The following is a 25,322-nucleotide window of genomic DNA, read 5'->3' on the forward strand; positions in this document are numbered from 1 at the left end:
ATCTTGCAATAATTAACCACGAAATAAAGCAATTCCATCCCCGATTGTAGCAAATGTTTTAGTCACTCGTAGCTAGTGCGACATACATCTTGCCAAAGAACAAAGCGGTGGGGTGACTAGTCTTTAAAACCACATTTTCAAAAGGCTCATAATTAAATATATTAGCTTTGTGAGCACAATGAAACAGTCTTCTTGACTGCTGACTCCGTCAATAAGATTTTTTTATTTTCTGTCGAATTTCTGTTTAGAATCATTTTACTTTGAATCCCCGACGACCTTGTCTAATACCGCATTCGCAGACCACTGGTGTAACGACATCATAGCTGACTTTCCGAGTTGTTGTTCTGACTTAAGTTGAGTCCACGTGAAATTTTCCTTGTCTGGAACATATTTTAATTTTCATCCCGGCACTACGTGAATGCATTATCAGACAAAGGAGTGTGATGAGATTGATTTTAGTGTTTAAATAGTTAAAGCCTCTAAACACCTGTAGTTCACCCACATAGGTGTTTTCTGATTGGACCTCATCACAGGACTATGTGAGCAAGTTGGGTTTGACGGCTCAACTCTCCTATTATTCAGTAGCACCCATTTTGGCGGGTTGACTTTTTGACCAGTCCTCGTTCTCATTGGTCAGATTTTTGTGACATCGGTCAATTCCCTCCATAGTCACGCCCCTTTGTTTTCATCCTGTCCTGGTCTGATTAGCAAGAGTCGCAAATATGTAGTAACTGTGGGCGTGTACAGGCTTAATTTAATCACCTTTCATATTCTGACCTTCATGGTATGTGCTGACATTTTTCTGTTTCAATGAATGTATTGGTTGTTGGAGCATTTTGACCGAGAGGTGTGTACTCATTTCTCATCAAACCTAGCTTCCGTAGCATTAGCTTCGGCTAACGGAATACTTAAGCTAGCTTTTAGTTAAATTTGCGGAAACTGTACTACATTTTAATGCTGAAAAAGTAGTTAGCGCCAGGCATAAAAAACAAAAAGGTTTCATTTCGAGAATAAAGTCGAAAATTGTGACCCGGAAGCACTTTGCAGCAGCAGCAAACAACCGGATGTTGATGTTTTGTTAGAAAGTTTTGCTGTAGTAGCGCTAATCTGCTAAGCGAGTTGTAAAGTCGCGAAATTCTTATTGACGTCAACCTGCCGAATCTGGAAGAAACGATGCGGTGACAACGGGTGTTTGCCACACACACACACACACACACACACGCCAACGTGCGTCCTGACACGACAACGTTCCATTGCAAACAACCGCAAACAGTTTTGAGAGGCGTGCAAGTTACCGAAGCTAGCGTAGCTCTGCTAACGTTTGTGTGACAGCTAACTGAGCTGGCCCCGCAACGCGGTCGTTTGGGGCTATTTCGACTTGAATGTCGACATCTCGACTTCATTCACAACATTCCGTCTCTTCTCCCCGAAGTTGTATTTCCACTTTAGTGTCGACATTTCCAGCCTTTTTCCTTATGCCTGGCCATCATTCTCTTCCGTAGACAAAGACCTGTCAAATCTGTCAATCATATTTATATGAGGGGGGGGGGGGGAAACAATCCAACAACAACCGGACTTCACCGAGCAACGCGTTACACGGAGCCCCGGGCAGCACAGGGGGGCATCGCGCCGGCCGCTGCCTCTGGAAAGTTCCTCTCTCCTCCCTGTCTCTCTCTCCCTCTCCGTCGCTGACTTCTCGTGGGCGTCCGCGGGGAAGGTGTCGCGGGGAAGCACCAGCCACCAGGGCATAGGATGCCTCAGAGACAGACGAGCCCGATGACGCAACGGGTTTACTCAATGCTGCCTAATATCGCGCGGGACAGGACAACACTTGCAGGGTTTCCCACGTCTCCCATGACGAAAGGCAGGCTGAGGACGCAGACACCGACCGACCAAACGTGACCGAGCGTCTCTCCGAGTGCGGGAACACGAGCTTCTCTCCGGACGCCGGGGCAGAGAGTCTGACGATGGCACACGTTATCCTGCTCCTCTTACCCTGTGTCGTCAGTGCACGGACGGTAGGTTCTGATCATCCTCTTCGCTCATGCGCGACTATTTTTTGGTTTCATTTTTTTTTTTTTTTGATCCATTGTGCGTGCGTAAAAACAAGAAAACTGTAAAAAAAAAAAAGTGACTTCATCTCTTACCTGTTTTCAGCGCATATTAGTCCCTGGACATCAAGCAGTCATCTCCACAGAGCCATACAGGGAGAGCCGGAAAGGTCTGTTTAACTTGAGTCTTTAATTTAAGGGGGGGGGGGGGGGGGGGAGCTGGAGGGATGGAGGGAGGATGTACATTGAATCTGATCTTTTCAGCCAAGGGAGAAAGTTTGGTGCGCGAGTACAAACCTAAAGTATTTGGGAGCATGTGCTTGCACAGGTCTGTTACCTGTCAGTCAGCCGCATGATTTATCTTGTCTGAAGAGAAGCTTTAATGGGCCCCGAAAAAGTGAACGCAGTCATTGTGTGTGAGGTACAGAGGGGACATAGACAAGTGTGTGTGTGTGTGGGGGGGGGGGGGGTTAGTTTCTGACTTCACTGTTTTGTGTTGTGCACATGTGTTGTTCAGTGAATTCCACTAACAAACAATTTTTTTTTGTTACTTTGTTGCCAGTTCTTACTACAACAGGCAAAGAATGTCGATTCCCTTTTCGTCAGGGCGGGAGGCTCCACCATCACTGCTCCACCATCTTTTCCTCAAGACCATGGTGAGTCCTCATTCCCCCACCTTGTCCAGATCTCCTGTTTCTGGTGGATGCACGCACGCACGCACGCACGCACTCACACATACACACACACACACACACACACACACTCAGACACTAGACATGCAACAGTTAATCGATTAATCAATTAACAATTGACCGATAAATTAATCGCCACTTATTTTGATAATCGATTAATCGGTTCAAGTAGTTTTTATGAAAAATAAAAGGTCACAATTCTCTGATTTCAGCTTCTTCAATGTGAATATTTTTCTGGTTTATTTGCTCCTCAATGACAGTAAACCAAATTGGACAAAAGAACACATCATCTTGGGCTTTGAGAAATATAATCAACATTTTTCATCATTTGACGATCATTTTTACATCACTTATCGATTAATCAACAGATTAATTGATCAATGAAAATAATAATTAGTTGCAACCCAAACACACACAAACACACACACACGCACAAATGTGTGCGCAATCACCAAACCCACAAGTTACCACACACTTGTGGGTTTGGACACAATAGACAACTCAACGCTTGTAAAGTGCTGCCTCATCAGATCTGGTTTTGTTCAGACACACACTCACAAGCCCGCGATGCAAGTGTGACATCACAAGCTCTTATTTTTGTTGGACTTTTCCTCATGGTAAATGAACACTGTAATTTTCCATCACACAATGCAGTTATGACTGTGACACTGGCACTGCAGTGTGTAATTGTGGTGTGTAGTTGCACATAATTACAGTTTGCAGTGATGACGGATTTGTCATTGGGAAACATAAAGCAGTTTTTAATGAGGTAATGAGTAAATAGAATTTTTTTTTCACATCTAGAATATCCAAACACTGTCTTCCTCTAGAGCTGTGACTACAGATTAAGTTCATAACACATTTACTACCACGCACAGTTTATCCTCAGGGTGCGTCTGTCACAGCAAAACCATCATGAGTTTATGACCTCAGATTGTATTGCAGCAGCAAAATCCTTTTTATATTTATGTTTTTATTTTGGTAAAACAAAAGACATCAGACGTTTGCAGTCGTCACTATGGCTATGAGGCAGGAAGGGTGTGTGGCAGCACGATGGAGCAACACATATGCAATTACACTGTATAAGGCCCAATGTCTCTGATCCACCTACACATAGACATATTACTGCAATATGAGCCTACATGTTTCTGCGATGTGGTCATGAGCTTTGTGATGAGATAGATTTTCCATTATGTGCTGCGGATTCAGTGAGCGGCACAGAAGTATGCTGATGGTACTTGGCTTCGATTAAATGAGTGGATGATTAATGGAGCTGGCCACTGTTGGTTGGTTATTGTAGAGATATGTTTTTTTTTCTCACCTGGAATTAAACTAATTCTAACAGATTGTTAGATGAAGTGTATATAAAATTATCCAACATCTGTATATTACATTTTCATAAAACTGACCTGAGAAACTTTCTGTTCAATTTCAGCTGTTAACGGATAGAACAACTAGATTAATGTGTATGTCATGCTAACAGCTCTGTGAGGCTTGATTAAGGCAAAGCACAGCTTGGATAAAAATCCATTATCCATAAAGAAGTCATTGACTTGCAGATTCACACACAAGGATCTAAATCAGGCGGACATGTTTCACTGTAAAATGTTCTTCAGTTGACAATCCAGGTGACTTGTTAGCGACTGTATTGAGTTTATGTCTTTCACAGGTGCTCCCTCACTCATAACTTTGATCGGGACCGGCAGTGGGGCTTCTGTGCGCCAGACAAAACTCAACCAGACGGTGAGTTCACTGAACATATACTCAAGGTGCTTTCAAACACAGACATTGCAGTAACCTGTTTTACTTCGCTTCAGGCTTTTAATTGCAGTGTACCTCCCTGATGTGTTTCAGTTTTTGTCCACACGTCTCGCAGACCAACAGACCCCTGTCAAGGGAACCCGTGTCAGAACGGAGGCCTCTGCACGCTGATCCCACACAGACACACGTTTGAGTGCTCGTGTCCTGAGAGCTTCTCTGGGAGATTGTGTGAACAGAGTAGGTAGATTATATTTGTTTTACATATTCAAAGTCTAATGCCAGTGTTGTCTTATTTTTTTACTCAGTCTTTGTGCAGTAATAGCAACAAGTATCACGGATAATAAATGCCCAATCTAGACAATCCATTACTGTACACATGAAGCCTTGAATTTGGTTTTGTAAGATTCTCTATAGTGTTTACAACAGGCTGCATACTGGAAATAATCTCTCAAAACACGTACACATTATCCTCATGGTTCATGTGCTTTAAATGAAATATGTTAATAGATTTGCGAGCTAATCTTAACTAGATTTTACTCCAATTGCTTGATTATCTATTTTCTACATGGCAAATGTAATGTATTTATACAATGCTTTTGTGGTCTTATCAACCACCCAAAGCGTTTTACAGTACATGTTACATTCACCAATTCACAGACACAATCACACAGTGTGACTTTACACAACGCTTCTTTTGTCACACATCATTCATATACTGGGGCAAGGGGCAATTTTGGGGTTCAGTGTCCAGCCTAAGGACCTGAAGATTGAACCATCAACTTTCTGGTAAGTGGACGACCCACCTAAACCCCTGACAAATGATGACAAAAGACAGGATAATAGCTTCAATGCGACAGACCCACTTACTAGCTTTTTCCATTTCTTTTCACCACAAATCTTGGTCTTCATCGAAGAATCTTCATCTTCTCAATAGATAACGCCCTGTAATCATGATGATAACTGAAACAACCAAATGACTGAACTCAATTGACTGATTCAGGTCGTGAGATCAGTTAAATTCTTAGAAAGAGCTAAGAAGTTAACCTCAGATGGGATTATTTTGTTGGAAAATGTGGGAAACGCCTGTATATGCTATTTGAAGAGTTGAATAAATATGACACGCTTTGCAAAAACACGACATGGCTGTTTTTTAAATTCTATCTTTATTGTCAAAGATCAAGAATCCTATTCCACACTAGAGTTCTACTTGCATTTTTAAATGATTGAAAATGCTCCCTACAAAAAACCAAAAAACCCAAACATAAAAACACTCCAGATGCATCCACCCTGAATGGGTCTCTCAGTACACTCCACAGAGCTCTTCAACCTCCTCTCACATTTCAACCCATAGCCTTTTATGTTTTGCAGAGAAGTGCTATGAAACCATACACCTGCGCTATTATGACATCGGAGAGTCTTGGGGACGAATTCACCTCCGCAATGTGGAACAGTGCACATGTGTGGCAGGGGAAATCGAGTGTGAACGAGTCCGCTACACAAGTAGGTTTGCTCTCTGTTGTTATGCAGTTTGACAAGATGTTGAACTAACTGTCAACTAACTATAAGATATATTTGTTTAGTGTTTTAAACATCACATACACCTGATATATATGTGTTCCCTCTCAATCTTACACTAAAGATGTGGAAAATATGACCTGCAGATACTTCTACGTTTGTTTTGTTTCTTAGAACCTTTTCATGCCTCAAAAAATAGTATCAGGTCTCCTCCCAACCTGGGGAAAAAAATGCTTTTTTTTTCTCCTTCCAAAATCACCTGCGAAAGAAAAGATAGGAAAGACGGGTCCTCCCCTCCCTTTGATCACAGCTCAATAGTTTTAAGAGTAATGTTGCCATGGAAGAACAGATTATATGACTCACTGTGACTCAGGAACGGTGTTTTAGGACACACCCCATGGGTCCATAAGGTGCTTTCATCTTAACAGATTCTTTGGCATAAAGGAGTGAGCAGCCGTGAGTTGGTTTCATGGTCCCTGAAGCGAAACTGTGTTTTTTTTTTGTCATGATGGTAGGGGCTAGTCTAACAGTCATGAAAAAAATCCTTCCTTTTCAGCTAAATGTACCAGAATGTGCTTCGACTTGGTTTTCTGCAAAAAAAACGGACATTATTTTGTTTGAGATAATTCTTTTTTAAACAAATGTCAAACAATTTCACAGTTGCCGTTTAGACACAGAGGGCTGCGGATGCAGATGTGCCGTCACTGTTCTCTGGCACATTTCACAGATGTTGCAACAGATCTCAGGAATATTTTGGAAAAAAATAACTATGTTCAGTAATCTGCAGAGCCAGCTTGTGCTCTGCCTTTGAGAAATTAAAACATCTTTCAATGGTGACATTTATTTTAGTTGAACCTACATTAATGTATTTTTGGCCACTTGGGGGCAGCACAAAAAGTGGCATACACAACATCGACATGTAATCACAGTTTATAGTTGTTATGCTTTGAATAAACAGTCGTCAGTTCATACGTTGAACAGACACACAGCATCACCAGGTTTCACTCTTTTGTTTTTTACTTTTATCAAAAATCTGAGGGAAATATGAGGCTCTTTAGTGAAATAGAAGTGAATGCTGGACACTCAATAATTGCATTGGGTCACATTGTGTGTCTTGATGTGTCCAGTGTGCCGCACCAACCCTTGTCAAAACGATGGAACGTGTCGACTGATCACGGCCTCCGGCAAGGAAGTGTGCAACTGCAGGCACAGCAATAGTGGCCCCGACTGCAGCTACGGTGAGTAAAAAAACAAGACGGTGTGACACTGTTTCACTCGTTCAATTAGAAATGCACAGTTTGCTCTAATTGTCATCAGTGTAAACAAACAACGCTTACATCAGGCAGAAATTACTGGATAATAGGATTCACATTTTCCGACCGGCTGCACAGTGTGCGTCATCAGAGCAGTTGAATGACATTATTTATGTTCCTTCCTGTGAATTTGCCCCATACAATGCATGTGCGTTCATGCGTGTGTGTGAAAATGGTTTTAGGTTTCTTCAGGACTTGTTCTGACTGATTCCAGTGGGAAGGAAAGACATCTGTTATCACACCGATACTCATTTGCATCAGCAAATAGTCTGATGCTCTCATTTTGTTTACATACCTGTGCAGTACCGGGGAATGGAGACATGTTTGAAACAATTTGTGTGCCTCTGCCTGTGTGTGTGTGTGTGTGTGTGTGTGTGTGTGTGTGTGTGTGTGTGTGTGTGTGTGTGTGTGTGTGTGTGTGTGTGTGTGTGTGTGTGTGTGTGTGTGTGTGTGTGTGTGTGTGTGTGTGTGTGTGTGTGTGTGTGTGTGTGTGTGTGTGTCTGTGTGTAGAGCCAGAGACTGAGTGCTATAACAGCAGGGGAAAGAGTTACCGAGGGCTGGTGAGCACAACGATGTCTGGCGTCCGGTGTCTGCCGTGGAACTCGGACCTGCTGCACAACGAGCTCCATGTGGGCACGGTGGTTGCGTCGCCGCTCAGGGGCCTTGGCGAGCATGCCTACTGCAGGTATGTGTGTGTGTGTGTGTGTTGAGACGTCCTGCTAATTATATGCTGCTGTAGATTTCTTGTGACACATTAAAGTTACTTCTAATTTAACATTATCATTTTGATCCAGATTTCCGTATACCTTTGCCCGAAAATCTAATTTAAAGCTACTTCTTCCCCTGTGCTAACACAACTGTCTGCTAGGTCAGTACCTTATCTGTCAAGTCTGTGTGCTGACAGTTGTCACTCATATGCATGGGCCCTCAAATCACATCTGCTCAGAGGCAACCAGCAAAAACCACCATGAGCATTAAAGAAGCACATACATGAAAAAAGAAATAATGTGGCTCTTATCTGCAGCTCATACGCTCCTCTTCCATTTCTTGCTGCTTTCAGTTGCTGTTGTTGCTATGACTACCCAGCAGCCATACAGCATGCCCACAAGTAGTTGGCCATATGCCCTAAAATGCCCCAAACATCAAAGAAAAGCCAACTTCTTGCAGACATTTGTGACAAACGTACAGGCTCAGATTGCCTGACTGGCTCAGACTCCAGTTGCAAATCGTATCATTAATACCAATGAAACTTTTTGTTAATAATTAAATCTTCACGTAAGTGAAAGCAAAAAAATAGGCTTGGTCAGAGATTAAAACCAGCTTTTAAAACCAGCAACTGAAATAGTGACAAAGCCGCTGTAAGCCTTTTAGCTACTGTATTGTCCTGTGTAATGCGAGGTGTTAAAAAGAGTGGTGCCACACCTACACACACACACACACACACACACACACACACACACACACACACACACACACAGACCATCCTCTGTGTTTGTGTGTGCAGAAACCCAGATGGGGACAAGATGCCGTGGTGCTACACACTCAATGACGACGCCATCTCCTGGGAGTACTGTGACGTCCCGTCCTGTGTGATGCCTGTGTGTGAGTAAACACGGCACAGGAAAGGGATTCTGTCGTAGTTTTGTTGTCAGCGATTTTTTTAAAACCTGTTTTGAACTTCAATAGCACCTGAGATTAATTTGAAATTCCAGCATGATTCAGCACTGGACGAGTGCATTGGTATTCTTTGATGCTTTGCCATTTGCCTGGTCAGACATGTTTTCAAGACAGCTTGATTTTTGCTTTCATCCTGTGCTTCTGCTGTGCATGAATTCTTGCCACCCCTGCAAAGCCAGAGGTCCATGTCCCTACGTACCAAATTAAGGATGATATTTTTATTTCATTTAGCTGTCCCTGTTATAGACTGCTCTTTCAATATTCATCTCATTATTATAAAGTATGAAAAGTGTGAAGCCTTTTCACGAAGGCCACTTGCTGCATCATTCGATTTAGTCTTTGTCAGTAATTAAATGACACAGCCTAACATCTGAGAGACATTCAAAACAGCTCAACAAATTCATTACATAAAAAAAAAGAAAACAGAAAAGCAAGGAGACAGCTTATCTCTGCTGAGTCACTCTGCTCTGAAAGGCTGAATTCAGCCGAGTTCAGTTGTGGGGGTTCTTTTAAAAAAGAGACGGGGGGGGCGTGAGACTCAGTGGATCAGCATGTTATGTCAGGAAGAGCCAAATGTTTATGTGGTGAGCGGGATTTGGCGCAGTCGGCTGCTTGTCAGGATGCCCTGTTAATTAACTGAATCCACAAGCTTGTTCCCTCTGTTGTGCCCTGCTGAACGTTTTATGTCCAGCAAAAAGAGTGAAATCAGAGGTATTTAGGTAGTGTCAGAGCAAATTCAAATATTCTAGTTCATAGTAGCAGTAGTGATATATAATCTTGCACGTGTTTCCTCCTTCAGCTTCTTCTCGAAGGATTATCCCGTTTAATAAACCACCACCCCGAAAGCCAAGCAAACAGCCGGTGTGTGGGAAAAAGCACAAGAAGAGGTTGTCGATAGCCAGGGGGCGGATAATGGGTGGAACCTCGGCTCTGCCGGGTACTCACCCCTGGATGGCGGCGATTTACATCGGAAAGTCCGACTTTTGCGCCGGCACCCTCGTCTCCTCTTGCTGGGTCATCTCTGCAGCGCATTGCTTCTTCCGCAAGTATGTCATTTTGAGTCAACATAATGTACATTAAGTCATTTCTGCCACTGAAACTTGTGAAAGTGAAAAGACATTTTGTTTCACTATGCAGTTTGTGCCGAAAGCTCAGTTTGAGTCTGTCGTTGCTGAAGAAGAGGTCAAAATTCAGAAGGCTCGTCATTTAAAGACTTTGACCCCTCGGCTTCACAGGTTTATGAACATACTATATTTAGAGCAGCATCCAGTTCGAGGAAAACCTAAAAACACCTCATGCACAGATGCTGTTTACATGCGAATGCCTGCATTTGCTACTGATGTCAACAAACAGGCATCTGTCGCCGTTGTTCAAGTTCCAAGATCTTTTGTTAAAGCTTTAAATCATGAAACTGGACATAAGTACACAAAGCCCTTTTATCTTCTATAAACTGCTGTTTAAAACAAGGCTTTATTCTAGATACACATTCACTGACAAACTGTTTCCTGATCAACAATGTGGACTCTCAGCTGAGAGTCCACATTGTTGATTAAACAATAGAAGTGATCAATAAATAACAAAGATAGAGCCCATGGCAATTTAGTATTTCTTGTGCAAACGTGGAATAGATGGTGGTAAAAGAGGGACAGGTCAAGGATTTCAAGGAAATCCTCCAGCCAGAAGGTGTTTGACATGACATGGCTCTGGGCTGAAATGTTGGACAGACGGCCAGTATTGATTAAAACATGTCTTCTTGCAGCCCGCTCAGGTCTCAGCTGCGCGTGGTTCTCGGCCAGCAGACCTTAAACGTCACTGGTCCCAACACCAGGACGTTTGGAGTGGAGGAGTACATCTTTCCAAAACAGTTCTCAGTGTTTAATCCAACGCTACATGACATCGGTAATCATTGTAAACTCACACACACACACACACACACACACACACACACACACACACACACACACACACACACACACACACACACACGCACACACACGCAAGTGACTCATATAAACTAGAAGACCTCCTGTCCCCATTCAACTCGCAAAACTGCCTAAGACCCCAGTCAGCGTGCACAGCTGTGCATCGCTGAACAGCTGTGTCTCTTGTTTGCTACCCGCACACAAACACACACACACACACACACTTGGTTGTGGCAGTTTCATTGGATTGCAGAGTCTCCATGTCTACCACTTACTTCATTACTTTAACTCCACTCTTCTGCCTGTTTCATAACTCTGCATCTGTGTTGGACAGTGCTTATCAAACTGAAGAAGCAGGACGGGCGGTGTGTGAGGAGAACGCCGTTCATCCGGCCCATCTGCCTGCCGGACAAAAGCATGGTGTTCCCCGACGACTACTGCTGTGCTATAAGCGGCTGGGGATACATGCATGAGAGTGAGTGATGAGGATATGTTGGAAGCACCGTGTCACAACAGAGTCACAATGATAACAACTATCTGCTTTTCTACATTTTAATAAGGTCGCATTCAGTTTGTGTGTAAAGTAAAATTACTTTTTCTTTAATAAACCAGGCTATACCATCAAAACATAAGAGAAGCCTTAGCTGGTAAAAACTTAAGTCATGTGTTAACCTTTAGCAGGGTCAAATTATAAAAAACCCTCGTCTGACTGACATCGGTAATCATTGCAAACCCCTCGCCACCCCTCGTCTGAATGTTCAGAGACTTTCCAGGTGTTGTGAACGGGTCTGTCTGTTGTGTTCTTCATATGTGAACGGTAAATTGTCCAGACCCGATTTTCCATATATTTTCACGTTTTTATTTTATGGGTTCTTAGTTTTCCAATAAGTGTCTTTGAAAGAGCTACAGATTTTCTACTTATTAAAGAGCATGTATTTTCCTAGAATAAAGTTAGTTGTTTTGAGGTTACATCAGCATTTGTTGATTTTTCTCCTCAAGCCCGGAGAAGGGTTTTTCAGTTTCTCTGGCTCATTAAACCTCTGGCCAGGTTGAAAATTGAGTGGAGCTTATGCTGGGAAATGATGCGATTGTCATAAAACTTTATCAGCTACTACCTCTGATGACAGCTGACGGCAATCAAGCCCGGTCTGTCCACACACACACACACACAGGTGGAGAGCGAGCGTGTCGAGGCCTTAAATACAACTCGGACAGAACACAACTGCACCACTAACGGACGAATCCAACTGACAGTAAGAAAAATGTAAACGTTTCCTTTTGCCGTTATCTGTGGCAGAGGCTGAGGGTTACTCCAGTCTGCAGGAGGCTGGAGTGAGACTGACCCCCCACGACGCCTGTAGGAAGCCAGAGGTCTACGGCAACCACGTCACCGCTGACATGATCTGCGCGGGGCTCTACGGCTGCGTCGACGCCTGCCAGGTAGGAGAGCGTATACGCACAGAAGCATTTCCACAAGTTAAAATCCAGTTAGTCATGTTCCAGTTAATGGCTGAAAATACTCTTCTTACATGTAAAAACACTAGTGCAGCCTTGCAGTTCCACTAATTGCTGTGGGGGAGAGATTCTGACTAGTTGTGAAGTGTTCTGGGAAATTGCATACTCCTGGTGCTTTTATAAAGTTTTTGACCTCCTCCGCTCGGCACTGCAAAGGTCGATATCAGCAAATTGTTTTGGCGGTATCGGAGTAATGGTATGGCACTTAAGGCGGCAGCGGGTATTCCCCTGAGTGAAGCATGGGGGAAGTTAGGGAGCGTCTGATGAAACTGCACTGCTGTGTAAAATATTTATGTTCCTTCCTCTTTAAATGAATGTCAAATGTCAGTTAACTATTTACCTCGTGGATGGAGTGCAGTGTTTAGGAATATATTTTGTTGAAATGTGTGTGAGTCAGCTGTTTGTGCGCCTCCTGCTTTGATCTGTGTGTTGACGGCATCTACATGCGTGTTTGTGTGCTGACGTCAGGGCGACTCTGGGGGCCCTCTTTCTTGTGAGAGGGAAGATGTCAGCTTCCTGTATGGAATCATCAGCTGGGGAGAGGGCTGCGGCCGCTCTGGAAAACCTGGCGTTTACACTAAAGTGGTAAACTATATTGACTGGATCAATTCAGTGATCAGACGCAAACCCAAGGCTTCATGAATGGAAATGACCTGGACATTGGCCTTAGTATGAGATAATGTACTGTATAATATATTATAACTTGTTTTTTATTGCAATGATTGTGGAAGTTTATAGTTGTTGTTTTTTTGTTACTGTGAAACATTGTGACTGAATAAACCTTCCCTGACTTGAAACTTCAAGTGTCCAAGAGACTAATTCATCCGAGTTTTTTGTTTTTCAACTATGAAATGCTCTTTAGCAGTAGATGCAGTTTGCCGGTGTGTTTATGATTTCATCCATAGGACTGTTTGTTCTTCTTCTTTTTCAGGAGGTTTCAACTCAGTCACATTAAAGATGTAATTAGGATTGTTCAATGATGAATATAATGGTGAAACGTTGAAATGATGCATTTGCACAACTGTGCAAAGTATGACTGCTTGGTTATCTGCAGAGATGCATACAAAATTATCAAATTGAAGTTCAGACGTCATTGCTGTAGATACTTTTGTGTATTTAAAAGTAGGTTTCACTTGTGATTTCAACATATCACAACACGATACAGTTGAATGTGTTTGACATGCAGGGTGTAGACATAAGGAGGGGGCGACGTGTTGATTATTAAATCAATTGCACGAAAGTACAGTGTCGGAAGGATGGATGGATCTCACTTTCATCTACCTCCATTTTTATATTATAGCCTTTTGTAGTCTTCATGCATGTTAATAAATTTCCCAAACTTTAATGTCTAGGCGTAACTCCTCAACTGGCTGAAAACGTTCAGCTAGTTGTAATTTTGTCATCTTATCCTGTGTTATGTCTGTCCTCCTTTTTTCTTTTTTCGTTTAGCAAATGTTTTTAAAAAAGCTTGTTGTCTTTGAAATGTGGTTACGAGATTCACGTGGCTGTGCTTCCTCCAGTAGTTTTCCCCTGCAGCAGGTGCTGTAATGAGGCCCAGGTGGCAGCAGCGTGGCCGGCTGGCTGGTGCGCGGACGCACGCACGGACGCACGGACGGACACCGGTCATGCCATTTTCCATGCGCCTTGCTGGGGGCGAGTGTGCGCCCCACGCGCAGAGGGAGAGGGAGAGAGAGAGAGGGGGGCAGCTATTTTGAAAGTGACCCCCTCAGTCAGGCAGCGACTCTGCAGCTGTCAGGAACTATGACTGAAGATGACGGATTCTGTTGTCGTGGAGGGATATGCCAGACTCCGAGATGGGAAAAAGGTGCGTAGTTTCTCCGGACTTTTACGCACGGACGTGGCCAAAAGTTCTCCGTGCGCACTTTGATCTGTGCTTTATGTAAGAAAAGTTTGACGTGCTCTCTGTCAACTTTTTTCTTCTTCTTTTTTTTCAAACAGTGGAAAACTAGGTGGCTGGTTCTTCGCAAGCCGTCGCCTGTAGCAGGTAAATACGTCGACGCTCACCACTCGACTTTGCGCGTTGGGTGATTGAATGCGCACATGGGCTGCGCCACATTGGTGGCAAAGATAAGTTGGAACGTATCGGGCGCTGCCATACTTGTTTTCCAGTTGTGTGGTCCTCCCTGTCTATGTGGGGCCTTGTTTGTGTTGGCGTTTTCAGAACAAGATCCCAAGTTATGTCCTCCAGTGAACTAACAACACTGCCCGAAAAGTTGAGACTAAAATGTCATAACGTTATGTGCAGGTACATTTAAAAAAAATTACTTAAAAAAAAAAAAGTGTTTTTGAGTGCAATTCCTGTAAAGACAGCACCATTCATACTTGAGTATGAAGTTCACAGTATTCAGCTTCAAATCTGTACAGACGTTCCTCTCTGTGGAGCCTCACTGTTGATATGTATTCAAGCAGAAGTTTTCAAGATTTTACAAAGGCCGATGAAGGAATCCTCTGAACGTGCTTTTAAAAAGCTGCCTGACCCTCATTTGATCCCTTCCGTCGATGTAAATGTGCTAAAGAACTCATGGTCTGAGCCTCACTGTATTTTTAGATGCATTGCATACAGTGGGCTGAGGAGGCTTCAGGGTGCCTGGAGCACAGTTGGAAGTTCTCTGAACCCTTGAATTTATCCATTACCCCTGGCTATTATTTTATTTTTTTAAATAAAGGGTCCACATTGCATTAGACTTGGGCCACTGAAGTTTCCTTGGATATCTGGAGGTGGACAGCGTAACATGCACCACGGGTTGGACGGAGGTCGGGTGCTGCTGCTGCTGCTCCTCAGATCTTTCATGTCGGTGTTGTCACAGCTGTGAGGGCTCATCCCTCAGTTATGTGTTAAGAGGTGTGTTGGTGTGAAGGAGAGCGATGCTCACACACACACACACACACACAGTCTTGTTTTGTCAGTTGACACTGATTGTTTGAAGGTGCCAAAGACAAGAGGACACGACGGCACCCACTGTGTCAGAGCACATTTTGTTATTTGACTAACATTTGGAATTCATTTTGGTCTTAGCGTCCCCGTTGTTTTTTGGCCTTTGCAAAAGTCTTAATTTGTGTTTTTCTCTCCCTTGGTGTCATTCACTCTCCGCTTCCTCCAGACTGCCTCGTGCTGCTGGTTTTTAAAGACAAGTCGGACAAAGCGCAGGGCCACAAGGAGAAAGCCAGTGTCACCTTGGAGGAGATCTGCGGCCTGGAGGCAGGACAGTGGTACGAGGGTGTGGCTTTCACTCTGGTGATCCTCTGCCTCAACCAGGCTGCTCTGCTGGGTTTCGACAGCCGGGAGGCCCTGCAGGCGTGGGACGCCCGCCTACGATACAGCCTCGGAGAGGGTGAGAGAATCTGTTGGTGCTTTGACTCATTTTTTATTTTATTTTCAACTTTTTTTGTTTCCTCCCTTAAAAAACTGCCAGTGACTCAACATTTTACAAAATGGCACTGTATTTGACCGCCTTGCTCTGTAGTTACAGCAATTCTCTACAACCAGATTGGTTTATCCATCATGCTGCCAGGTTTCAGTGTTAGCAATTCACAGAAGTCAAATTAAAAGTGCCCTGTAATTTGCCAAACCTAAATCTGCAAGTGACAGTCTCAAACAAGTTTGCACCTTTCTTCAACAGCAAGAGATCCAAAGTTCACAAGTCAATGAAAGCAAGGATAACTGTAACTGTACCAAACAGCGGTGTTATTTCCTGTTCAACAAGGTTTTCAAATGCAGTTTCAAATGTCTACATTGCTGGTGGACCTAAGGTCTATATGTGATTCATCCAAGTTCCAGAAATCATTAAAAATGTGAATGGCTATGTGAATAGGAAAACATAATTCTTTATCAGTCCCACCATGGGAAAAGCAGCCAAGGATTGTAAAAATAAAAGAAAAACATCAGTAAAATTAATGAATAAGTAAACAGAAAGGAAATGTATATTAAAAAGGATTATTGGGTGTTTTGGTTCGGTGCCATTAAACCATTGAAGAAAAAGGGACACAACTAGATGAAACAATTAAGAGTCAGACCACAAATATGCTGAAAAACTTTGTAGAAATGTTATAATTTTGGCATTATTGTTTATGTACCGACTGATTTTTTTTTTTGCTGCATACACTGATGTTATTGACTGCTGCTACTTTCAGTGGAACAACGGCTTCAGTAGACGTTTCGATCATTTGCTTTTGTGCATCTTGTGATTTAGGTCAGTCATTTTTGCTTTTATTGAGTAATCATAAACATTCTTCCAATATTTGAACTAGTGTGTGTGTATATATATATATATATATATATATATATATATATATATATATATATGTCTGCAGCCAGTAGGCTTTTAGAGGAGAGAAATTCTTATGAAAGTCTTACAGGTAATCTGCAGGATCCTGAGGTCGGCCTGTATTTGACCTTTTTAGAAAGTGAAATAAAAGGAATACACAAGGTTAAGGTTGCTGCAGCTTGTTGGATACACGCATACTTTCTGCACTTATGATTTATTCAAGCAACAGAATAACATGGTACAGCAGTCCAGCCTGGATAAAACAAAGCTATGAATAATTGATTGCAAGTGCGATAGGCAATTTAGAAATGTGTTGAAGTCGGAAAAACAAAGATAGTGACTTTACAAAAACTGTTGTACTGAAAATAGGTTCAAATTATTTATCTTAACTTCAAGATGCAGTTAGTTGTTGGCGTATATTTGTTGTGATGATTCTGCAATTGTTGGCACTGTAGAAAATCCATCTAGGTTTCTCATCTCTTCTGTAAAATATTAAAACGCGAAACAATATTGTGTGACTAATGAGATGCAGGGCTGCATGGTTGTGTAGTGGTTAGCACCTTCGCCTCACAGCAAGAAGGTTCTGGGTTCGAATCCCAGTTCAACCAGGGCCTTTCTGTGTGGAGTTTGCATGTTCTCCCCGTGCATGCATGGGTTCTCTCCGGGTTCTCCGGCTTCCTTCCACAGTCCAAAGACATGCAGAATGGGGTTAGGTTCATTGGAGACTCTAAATTGATCGTAGGTGTGAATGTGAGAGTGAATGGTTGCCCGTCTCTGAATGTGGCCCTGTGATAGGCTGGCGACCTGTCCAGGGTGAACCCCGCCTCTCGCCCAATGTCTGCTGGTATTGGCTCCAGCGGCCCCCCGCGACCCTTGAATGGATAAAGCGGTGGTAATGAATGAATGAATGAATGATAATGAGATGCAGACTGGGCACGGTGTAGCAGGTCGACAAGTTTTAAAAAGCAGAGCTTTGGGTCACTTTGATTTGAATAATCCTATTTTGGACTATTGGGGTCACCAACTGTCCTGAAAAAACTCAAATTGACCTGTATACAAGTCTACTCTGTGGATCTATTATGTAAGTTATATGAAAGATAAACAAATGGGTGATATTAATAGCGCTGGACTGTTCTGCAGGTGGCAGGAGTCCAGCTGAATTTTAAAGCCGTAACTAAAGACGTGTGTGTGTGTGTGTGTGTGTGTGTGTGTGTGTGTGTGTGTGTGTGTGTGTGTGTGTGTGTGTGTGTGTGTGTGTGTGTGTGTGTGTGTGTGTGTGTGTGTGTGTGTGTGTGTGTGTGTGTGTGTGTGTGTGTGTGTGTGTGTGTGTGCGCGCGTCTGCCTGTGTCTGCTCAGGCTTACACACGTTTAAGGAGTTAGTGTTGTCCTTTTACTTTGGGGGTGTGTCAGAAATGTCACCTGCCAGCTTGCGTGCAGAGCTTTTGCCTCGCGTGGCAGTGCATGAATCTTTCTAAACGTGAACGATGACGCGACGCAGCTGGCCAACATTTCCTTATCACCATCTCCAATCTCCAGTTTGTTCAGTGCAGTAAAAGTCTTTTGACTCAGTGCTGCTGGCGAAACTCCACACATGCTCTGAATGAAAATCGGGCAGAGACGAGGCACTAGCGCTTTGTTATACCGTGTCTAATTTTTACATCCACTTTTGGTTTCATATTAACAACAACACACTGACTCTGCTTGATGTTTATGAACATCTTTGATTGATTGCATTGGCCTCTGGATCTGTTGTGTACGGGGCTCGTCTCGCTGATTTCATTCTGTGTGCAGCGGTTTCTTCTTTTATTGGTAAATTAAATCCATAATCCATGATGAAGTAATCGTTGTTTTGAGGACAGTTTCATACTTTTCATCTACGTTTAGGGCTCTTATCAGCATGCAAATAGAAATTTGAGTAAATTATACAGCCTTCTTAAATACTCTGTGTGCATGTAGATTATTAGAACTGGGCCTTCTTTGGCAGTGTCATCCATAAATGAAATGAATCCGATCCATACTAAATCCATGCACTATGTAGGTGACCATGTGAGTCCTGGGTTGGTCATGTGAGCCATTTGTTGGGTCCAAACATGCGGGACCACTTTTCCAACCAGTTTCTTAATTCAAAATGAAATTCATCTATTCACTAGTTGTTGTTGTTGCGTGATCCATTTCTTTTGCACGCTGGAATTCCCGCACACCTCATCACAGCATGTATGAAATGTTGGCACTTCCAAGTAGCAGCCAACGTTCAAGTTCTGTCTCTGTTTGTTCAGTTCACAGATTCAGTGTTGGAGTCTTACCAGGGACCAAGTTGGAGAGCGGACCTGCAACTCTTCATTTGTGCAACAACCTGCTGGCTCTTGCCCGGGACGTCCCCCCAGTCATTATCGGCCACTGGAACCTTCCAGACCTGCGCAGATATGGACCTGTACCCAATGGCTTTGTGTTTGAGGGAGGAACACGATGTGGCTACTGTAAGTTCGATGTCACTTTTATGCAACGTGTCTTTAGCTTAGATAAGCAGCTTTATGTTTTGGAGATCATTTGTCATTGGGCTGAATCCGCCGGGGCTCCAAAGGAACTATAAAAAAGTTTATAAGATTCATGAGCATTGGCATTTAGTACATAAAGTTAAATTAAAGTTAAAGTTAAAAGAAAGCTGAAATAACAAGAGCAGAAAAATGATTTAATTTACTAAAAAATGGTACAAATGTTTTTAAGGAAAGACTCAGTGGTCCAGGTACACTATCTTCAGTAGAAATGGGTTGCATCATTAATGGCTAAAGACTCTTTAAATCATATGAGCTGTGTTTTTCCTTATGACTTTTCCAAACAGAGCAGATAATTGCTGGCTGTGATTCATTTTTCTCTTTCATTCAACTGTGTCTGAAAGAGAGCGGCTCCTGCCAAGGACACAGTCATGTGAGACTGTGAATTAAAAACACGCCGTTGGAAGAGAGAAGTTTTGAGTATTATCGGTAATCGGTTTGCTCTGCCTAACTTTTGCTGATGTGCTTTGTTGTTTTGAGTAGTTTTGCGGAGACAATGTTTTGCTCCAGCAGTCTGGAGAATATTGAACATTCCCCCCCCCACGGCCTTGTTTTATTTTATGTTAAGGATTGCTCGGATGATGTAATGCATTCATAGGCGGAGGGTGAGTAGTTTTGATCATGCACGTTGTCAGGGTGATGAATAAGTGATCAAAGGTTGGACATTGATTCATAAAGAGTTAAGACCAGTTTTTTTTACATTCATTTGACTGTGGGGAAAACGTTAAAAAAAATAGTTTTAGAGAAGCTTTATTTAATATTCTGTAGTTCTTTAAAAAAAATTCAAAATGTAAATCATTATACAGTCCTGGATGTTTCGGTGGTGATTCCTGTCTGAAGCTTCCAACTCTGCTCAGAGAACATCCGTGTCAACATTAGGATTAGTGTGTAGAACGGAGTCACTGAATGTTTTTTTCCTCTCTCTGCTCGTACATCTGGCCTCCCTTAGGCGGACACATTAGGAAAAATGCTCAATGGAGTTTTATGAAACGGAGGAAAGAGAAAAAAAAAAGCGCCTTCAAGATGTGTTCTCTCGCTGCCAACAGGGCGAGATGTGCAGATGTCGTCATGAGTGGATTGTGTTTGTTTTTGTTCCACAAAAAAGTTCTTGTTTAAACTGCCTCAGATTTGAATGGAGTGTGATAGTAACCTTTTTTTTTGTGGGGGGGGGGGGGGGGGGGTGAAAATAATGGCCTGTGACTGACTTCTTCCTCTGCTGCAGCTGTTGTTTAACTTTGTTGCTCTGGAATATTGTTTTTTCAGTTTCTTCCACATTAGTGGTGAATTCAGAGTTGAGGAAGTGCATTACTGGCTAATTAGTCGCTCCATTTGACGTTTGCTCTCATCGTTTCTGCCTTGCCTTTTCTTTAACCCTACGGCCAAAAGTATCTGGATCTGCCCTGTAACTTTTCGTCTGGGGCGTTTTTCTATTTTTATTAGACTTGAATGAAGGGAAATCTTAATGCTGCAGGCTACACATCGACGCACCCGGTGAAACTGTGGCTGCTGCACGTTTTTGATGTAGCTTAAAGACACTGTTGCTCCTGCATCGTCCTGTGCGACAGCTGAGGGGAAAAGAGAGTTGCCTTAAAAAAAAATACAAGTCACCGTTATTCGACCCGACTGATGCATCGACTTGTCGACCTTTTAGGGGACGGGCCCGCTTCTACTTCCACTGCGGCAGACGTTTGTGGATGGTTTGGAAGAAATTGCGTGGAACGTCGAGCGCATGCGAGGTCTCATCACCTAACGGCAGCGTTGTGCTTTTGTGGCTGGATGGGAGCAAATCTCTGCAGCCGGATCCCAAGGGCCCCTAGTGAGCCTTGCAGAAGTGTGGAGGCTGTTATAGCAACACAACACACAGAATATTCAAAAACCACACATGGATGTAGCGTACATTGTTTTCCACATACTCATGCCCACGTCGTGAGACGAAATACTTGTCACAAAGTTGAAAGTGGTCTAGCTAAGCAGTGCAAGGTATATGATGTGAAAGGCGGAACCTTTTCCCCGTGTGCTCCTGTGTTCAGTGTTTCGTCCTCTGACGTGGAAGACTAGAAAACAGCTGCTTCATGTTTACAAGAAACCGGCCGGAAGCAAATGATTCAGTCTGTGCAGGACGGAATACCCCTTCTGCACCGGCAACTCGGCATCGCGCGTCACCCCGGAGATGGTTTTGTGACGACTGCGAGCGACTTCTCCCCGTGCTCACTCACAACCCTCGTAGACGCTTGTGTCACTTTGATAAAGTAAACCACAGTTTGCGTCTTGGAATAGACACAAAACCATTAAAGTAGAGATGAGTGTATGTCATCACCTGGAGGGGACAGACACCGGCACGAAGGGAACGCCAGAGACATCGGACCGCCACGGGACACACGATGATCCCACACTGGAAACATGATCCTTGAGAATGTGATGCGTGATTTATTTAGCTCCATTAACTCCTTAGTAGTGGATCTCGCGTAATATGAACAAGGTTACGCATCAGTTTTGCTCTCATGTAAAAAGAAAAAAGCAGAAAGATTAAAGGAAATGATTGTAAACACGAGGTTGCGTGAGCTCACTGTGTGTGTCATTGAAGGGCGCACATTCCTGTGACATGTAATCTCTCAGCACAGTTTATCCACGGCGGCGGGAGACGTGGTGTAACAGTGTTCGAGCTCTCGCTGCTGGCTGAGGCAGCTGTAACTGAACCGTGCATTTGTTCGACCTTTTGTCCACGTCTTGCTCGACGGTTCATCCTCCGTGTGTGTTTCTGTGCGTGGCGCCGCCACGATTGGTTTATTAGATCAACGGAAAATGAATCCACGACTATTATTGATGGTTGTAAAAAAAAGTCGAATAGATGATTTCATAGGCCGGAGAGCATTGGCGGGACTCGCATCACAGGAGCCACGAATCGAACGGGACAGAGCTAGACTTGACAGTTGGATAAAGACAAATAACGAGATTATTATACTAGATTAATGAGACTTTGTTTATTATTTATGGAACAAAAAAACTGCCAAACCTGGTTCTAGTGTCAAGTTTGAGGATTTGCTGTTTCTCTTCATTACAAATCATTGGGAATTGAATGTCTTTCGGTCTGTGACTGTGAATCACACATGTCGGGACATTTTTGATCGGTGTATCTCACAACATTTTTACAGACGAGACGATAAATTAGAAAAATGCGAAGCATATTGATGGATAATGCGAATCGTTGTCTGTAGCAGCCTTATCACTGAATTCTTCTCACCCACCTTCAGTTTCCCTCTGCTCTAGTTTGTATTCAGCTTCTTCTCCCCCCCCCCCCCCCCCCCAACTAATTGTTTTCGTTTTTGGACTCGCGCCTTTTGAGTGATTTGGTGTCGCTTCCAGCTGTTGCAGGTGAAAAAGCTTTACAGACTTGACCGCCACCTGTCCGGCCAAATGGCAGACAAAGGCGATGACAAGCTGCTAAAAGCGTCACTTTGCTCACCAGCTAAAGAGGCCGATTCACCCCAGGAGCCGGCGAAGACGGAAAACGGAGCTAAAAAGGGTGATTTATTTGGACGTCAATTCATCTTTTAACTCGTCATTTTGTTCGATTTTGGGGGAACTAAGCTACGTGTTGTTAATGTATTCATAAAGATTGTGTCGCTTGTGAATAGACAGAATAAACTATCCCTTAAAGTTTGTGTGGTTGGATTCCTTGGCTCTCACTGCCTGGGAATGTTTACACTAACTGAACACTAGTTTTGTGACCTTTTTAATTTTTTTTATATAGATGCTTCTTCATCCCTTTTGAGACCACAGAGGAGGAGGAGTCCTTTATCATGTTTAGACTAAACTAGCCCTGCCACCTGTTCTTTGCCAGTGGCAGTGCACCTGATGTCCATTCACCAGCTCTCAACAGAGTGACACGTGTACAAGACAAAGTATGACGTGGTTGATTCAGCATCCGAGTCGGGTCTCCTGCCACAAATGCGTCTTTGAGATAGATGCATCATGTCTCAGATCCATGTTATTGAAGAAAAATGAAAAAAAAAAAATGGATGAAGGCAAACTATCAATTTAAGCGGGTGCAGACATGTGAGGAGTCTTTGTTGCTGAACTTTGACCTCGCTCACGACCACGGGCCTGTTGGGAATGTGATTGAGGGTCACCCTTGACATGGGTGGTCTCGGGGACAGAGTGCGACATGAGGACCCTTGATTTGTGACGCCTTGTCATGGCCGGCCATGGGCATTGTCAGGCAGGTCAAGAGACCTCTGGAGAGCACGACCTCTGACCTCTACATCACTCTATCCTCTTTGATGACGGTCTAAATGTGCAGAACAAATAAAAAGGACATTTTTAGAGCCTAATGTAAAACAAAATAAAAGGGCTGGTTATCGAACCTCAGTAATTCACTAGGATTAACAAAAGCGTGGTCTGATTTGACTTCTTTCTTCAATCACATAGTTGTCCTAAATCACAACTTCAGACTATTTTATTAAGGCACAGCTTCTGTACAGCTGCTTGGTTGAATTATGTTTTGGGTGCCTTTTTAAAATTCTTTCACTATTTACATATTCATAGACCAAACCCAAGTTTGATTTTATCAATAATGTTAATTCTTCTTTAGTTGACCCCCCCCCCAACCAAGTATCTGTTACATCACTGCTATTATTGGAGAATTTGAAATGATGATTGTGATAACTCTCTCATCCATTTGTACCTGTAGAATTAAAGTTGACTTATTACATTATGTGGCCTGGTAGTGTATATCTCAGTGCTGCATAAAAGAGAAAGGAACATGAGACTAACCAAGTCTGCTTTCTACAGGGGCCGGTGTTTTTCTGCTGGCATCTGCTGAGAGCGAGCAGATCAGCTTTCTGTTCGACTGCATCGTCAGGGGCATCTCCCCCACCAGAGGCCCTTTTGGACTGCGGCCAGTTTTGCCAGGTCAGTACCAGAGCTCTCTTAATGCTGCTTAGCCGGGAAGGACTGGAAAATCGACGGCATGCGAGAGATCCGCGCGGACGGGGGAAAGATTCAGTTGCGAGTACCATTATTTAAAGACCAGAGGTGGATCTGTATGTGATCTATACAGTATTTGGATAATGAAGAGCAGCACCGTTGCCAAGGAGTACGAGCAAACACTTCAGTCAACACTTGGCATTATTATTGTAGCAAACCCTGCATCGCTACCCTGCCGCACTTCCAGGGATTTATTATAGCCGTGAGGTGTGATGTGTTCCTGGAATCCATCCATTTTTGGCAGAATGAGTCAGAGCGTTGCTCCGTGGATGGATGTGCTTTGATGGGACTAAAATATGACAGGCAGCTGTTTTTTTAACATAATTGGGTAATCCTATGAAGCAATTTATAAATTCAGTCAAACGTCCTGCCCCCTGACATAAGTGTACTGTGGTGAATGTAAAGATTATGTTCATCTTAAATATCAATAGGAGGATGACTTCCCTACTTAGTGTGATTATGACAGCAAATGTAGTTGTCGCCTATGTATAGTGGAGCATGTAGTGCTACTGGAGGAAGGGCTGAGTTTGAAATATCCTTAGCAATAGTTCTTGTTGTATTTTTATTACTTTCTGACAGGATTTCAATTTCTTTAAATTGCAGATATAATATGTAAACATGTGTCAACTGTTGTCATGACTCCACAAACCAACATTATCTGGTTTGCTTCTTGGCTAAATATATATATTCGGCTAAAGGAATAATTGCCAGTTTGATAACCGAGTTTGATAACCGATTTCTCAGTGCCAACCTTTTTCTACCAATTGATAAATATTTATAAATTTAACACTACATATTTAACCACAAGTTAATATAAAGTAAATTAAATTTGAAGCTGCTATAATCAATATTTTGATATTAAAAAGTCATTGATTATTTGTCTATTAGACATTTTTCCAGAGTTCATGTCTGAAATGGCTTAAGTGTCTTCTCGATGAGAGGCAACTGTTTGCCGCCATAATGGTCGTAGCAAAAATCTAATGTTGCACCTTATTTCCACTGTCAAGTGGCAAATAAGTTGTTGCAGCTTTTAATTTGAAATAAACTTTGAA

General features: G+C 43.0%; 2 protein-coding genes across 8 annotated transcripts in view; both read left to right on the forward strand.

The window, feature by feature from the left end:
* The first annotated feature begins 396 nt into the window (after positions 1-396).
* Positions 397-13,243, forward strand: LOC118319009 (hepatocyte growth factor activator). Its single transcript, XM_035649044.2, has 14 exons — positions 397-2,018; positions 2,158-2,221; positions 2,614-2,707; positions 4,413-4,486; positions 4,598-4,741; positions 5,873-6,004; positions 7,147-7,257; positions 7,843-8,017; positions 8,837-8,934; positions 9,809-10,055; positions 10,769-10,908; positions 11,266-11,406; positions 12,229-12,371; positions 12,915-13,243. The coding sequence occupies exons 1-14, from the start codon at positions 1,968-1,970 to the stop codon at positions 13,086-13,088; spliced, it is 1,788 nt and encodes a 595-aa protein (XP_035504937.1). The 5' UTR covers positions 397-1,967; the 3' UTR covers positions 13,089-13,243.
* Positions 13,244-13,887: 644 nt separating this feature from the next.
* The window catches only part of LOC118318978 (protein Dok-7-like), a 29,339-nt gene continuing 17,904 nt past the window's right edge, over positions 13,888-25,322 (forward strand). For 2 of the 7 annotated variants that reach the window (XR_007031746.1, XM_047335960.1), the window contains exons 1-5: positions 13,888-14,271; positions 14,406-14,451; positions 15,569-15,799; positions 19,009-19,209; positions 24,076-24,195. Coding sequence is in view for 5 of the 7 variants with exons in the window: in XM_047335960.1 (XP_047191916.1) it covers positions 14,218-14,271; positions 14,406-14,451; positions 15,569-15,799; positions 19,009-19,209; positions 24,076-24,195 (652 nt within the window). In the remaining 2 variants the exon portion in view is untranslated. The remainder of the gene's footprint in view (positions 14,272-14,405; positions 14,452-15,568; positions 15,800-19,008; positions 19,210-24,075; positions 24,196-25,322) is intronic. The other 5 variants (XM_047335957.1, XM_047335959.1, XR_007031747.1 and 2 more) reach the window with 4 other exon arrangements.

The sequence above is a fragment of the Scophthalmus maximus genome, chromosome 12, assembly GCF_022379125.1.
Source record: "Scophthalmus maximus strain ysfricsl-2021 chromosome 12, ASM2237912v1, whole genome shotgun sequence".
Classification (NCBI taxonomy): Eukaryota; Metazoa; Chordata; class Actinopteri; order Pleuronectiformes; family Scophthalmidae; genus Scophthalmus; species Scophthalmus maximus.